General features: G+C 49.2%; 1 protein-coding gene across 1 annotated transcript; it reads left to right on the top strand.

Annotated features, from left to right (window-relative positions):
- Nucleotides 1–939: 939 nt before the first annotated feature.
- On the top strand, nucleotides 940–2914 carry LOC106519562 (poliovirus receptor homolog; the record flags this gene model as incomplete). Its single annotated transcript, XM_014011282.1, is given in 1 exon segment — nucleotides 940–2914. A coding segment is annotated over 1 exon segment (626 nt), but the record flags the coding sequence as incomplete, so codon positions are not given.
- Between the last annotated feature and the right edge of the window lie 449 nt (nucleotides 2915–3363).

Raw genomic sequence — 3363 nt, 5'->3', positions numbered from 1 at the left:
TTTGATTTGCATCAAACAGGACGGGGCTCAGAACCCGCGGCTGCTCCGCTCTCCTGTACAGCATCCTCCAAGACAAGCCGCTCTGTAATTCCGACAAAAAGAAACCTTGTGCAACACGTTCCTTTGCGTAGTTTCAGTCTTTCCTCTCTCCTCTTTGAAGCCCAGCTTGAATCCTCTCGTCCAAATCCTCCTCAGTCTGAGCCAGGTTYGTTTTTCTCCTCACATTCCTGCAGGGAATCCTCTTCAAATCGCTCTGCTGGAGTGTCTCTCATCAGCGTGACCTGGAGTCCGTTCCAGGTTGACTGCAGGTGGTCTTTCTGTCCCATGGTTTGGGTTGGCTGAGTGGGGGGGATTGGACACAGCGTGGCTATCAGGGGCAGGAGAGATTAAAAATGGAGAAGGCCGGGGCTGTTAAATATTGTAGGTTTGTTCTCATTTCACCCTCTTCAATTAACACTTTCACCTTTGTGTTCTGGCTCTGTTCTGGGTCTCTGTGTGTGTCTGTGTGTGTCTGTGTGGCTTTGCTGGGCCGCAGCCGTTAACTCTTCGTGGCGGAGGCAAAATGAGTCCCACAACTCAGATTTGCTTTTTCTGCAAAGTTCCTTTTTGTTTCAAACGACTGAAACATGAGTAGAGAGGCAAACTTGGCTCACACCAACACAAAGTTGCTGTACCCCCTCCAGCTGACAGAAGGGGGCGGGGGGAGGACAAGAGAAGGTAAAGTGGCAGCAGCTGGACGATCATTTAGAGTGAGCCGCTGGGAGCGAGTAGCTGATCCCAGCACTGAGGGATTACACTGAGGAGGACATTGTTACACACTTGTAAGASGATTGTAACACACGTGCTATAACCGCTGCACACAGTACCTCCTCCACAAACCATTCCTTGTTCTTTTCCTCCACTCACTCCCTCATTTCAACCCCTCCATCCCCTCTGCAGAAGCCCTGGAGGACCCGTCCAGCGCCGGCGTGGTGGCGGGCGCCGTCATCGGCTCTCTGCTGGCCCTGCTCCTGGTGGCGACCCTGGTGGCGGTCCTCCTGACCCGCGGCCGCCGCCAGCAGGGGCGGGGCTTCCCCAGCAGCGGCGACTCGCTCGCCACGGGGAGCAGCGGTGGCAGCAACGGCGCCGACTACGGCAACAAGGCCCGCCTGCTGTTCGGCGGCGGCGGTGGGGGCAAAAACGGGTCGGGCGCCAACAACAACGGGCCCGTCTACACGTACCGGGAGGGCTGCGACGCCACGGGCACGCTAACAGAGAAGCCCAACAACTTCCACCACCATCATCTTCACCACGCCTCCGCCGGCGACCCCCCCACCGCCCACGACATCCTCCTTTGCAGCGACGTGGGCGAAGCCGAGAGGAGGAAGTTCCAGCTGGACGACAGCATGGAGGAGGAGGAGGAGCAGTACGACCGCTTCGTCGGCGGGGGCGGGAACATGCTGCCTCCGGCCTACCACCCCCACAGAGCCCATGGCGGCGAGGCCCAAATGGACGTGTACCTCGACGACGACATGGAGTCCCAGAGAGACGGCTCGGTCATTTCCCGGACTGCCATTTACGTGTGAGGGGCGGAGCAGAGGGGCTGGAGGAGGTGGGGGGCGTTGGGAACAAGCCCCGCCCACCACAGATATTAAAGTCACCTTCATTAGATCGACACCTTCCTGCTTGCAGCTCTGATTCAACCATCAGTACTTTCCTCTGTAGAAAACATAACGATGAGAAGAAAACCAAGTTGTGACGTCGAAGCAGAAGTTGTGGTAGCGTTTGTGCACTGTGGCTGAATATGTGAGTCGTTTTTTTTTTTTTTTTTGTCAAATATTAAAAAAATCAAATCAAATCAAATCCTGCCAAAAAGGAAAGGAGCAAATCTGGACGCGACGCTGCTTCCTGCTACGTTCTTGTTGCTTCAGCTTTGATGTGACTTTGTTCTTACTGGAACGTGATGATCAGTGTTGCAGAATTATCACTACTTAAAGCTCAACTTTGTGCGTCGACACTACAGGAAAAAGACTTCTACGTTTAAAAACTATAAATATATAAACTCTGAACCATGACTCTGCAGAGGGGGGACGTTGTTGCAGACGGCAGCTTTTACAGTCCAAGACTTGAAAAAGGCCAAATGTCTCACAACTTTCTGTGAATCCCAGAGAAGAGACTCTTTTTGTGGGTTTGCAGAGGCACTGCCCCCCGCCCCCTCCCCACGATGTGAGCACGGGACCGCCAAACAGACCTAACAGTGTGTGTTAATGTGTGGCTGGCTGTGGTGTTAATGACGTGCATCATCCTCAGACCGGGCGGCAGCGTGTGACAGCACAGTTGTTGTTGTTGTTGTTGTTGTTGTTGTTGTAGATGTTGTTGTTGTTACTTTTGTGTAATGGTGTTGATCTTGCTAAGAAAAAAGATTCACCAGGAGCCTTGGGGGGGTTTGACGAAGTTTCACGTTGAGTCCGTAATGACTCGTTCAGTGAATAAAAGAATTGTTTTTCTTTTGTTTCCGACTCTCCGTGTTTTCTCACTCTCTCTGCACCTCCTCTCCTCTCTGCACCTCCTCTCCTCTCTGCACCTCCTCTCCTCTCTGCACCTCCTCTCCTCTCTCCGTCCCGTCCTCTCTGTATCTATTTATACCACGGGTGTCTGAAACAAGTGCCGTTATCGTTGTGTGCACAGAGTGCTGTTGTGTGTTTATGGTCCTATCTGGGTTGCGTTCAGTGAGGCAGCATCTTCGCCTGCTTTGCTGGAAGCTGTTCTATCTTGTGTGCCGCTTTTTTTTGAATGTTTTTAGGCTGTTTTTATACATATATATATATTCTGTTTGAATTGAACACAGTTCAAGATGCATTTCTAGAGGAGATGCAACTTCCTCTCTCTTGCTGTAAAAATGGCAGAACTTGTTAAATTAAATGTGTCAGCGAAAWGATCTGAGTTATTGTTTGAAAGCAGTAAAAACTAAAGCTGCAATAATGAGCTGCTTTAAATATATATAATTTTGTTTATATAATAAACTGGGTTTGGATCAATAGAAACCAGTCGGTGATTCAAAATGTGAGAAAAAATCATTTTTAGTTGCAGTCTCGCTGAATTCAGTGTGGTTGCATTTTGCACGGCCAGTTGTTCACCTGTATTCTTAGCAGTGCAGATTGTTTTCTTGCCCACCTCAAGACGTTCTGGAGACCCCCTCACTTATGGGGTGCTGTTTGTAAAGTTATACAATCAAAAATTACCACCAATATTTTTGTTTTATTTAGCCTTTTATAAGGAAAAAAAGAACAGATTTATTTTTCAAAGTCAGGTTTTCACCATATGATTCATACATTTATAAATGTCATAGTTTATAAACTAAATATTTAACTTACAAATTAAATA

The sequence above is a fragment of the Austrofundulus limnaeus genome, unplaced genomic scaffold (genome assembly GCF_001266775.1).
Source record: "Austrofundulus limnaeus strain Quisiro unplaced genomic scaffold, Austrofundulus_limnaeus-1.0 Scaffold79, whole genome shotgun sequence".
Classification (NCBI taxonomy): Eukaryota; Metazoa; Chordata; class Actinopteri; order Cyprinodontiformes; family Rivulidae; genus Austrofundulus; species Austrofundulus limnaeus.
This window is presented reverse-complemented; position numbering and strand designations above follow the sequence as displayed.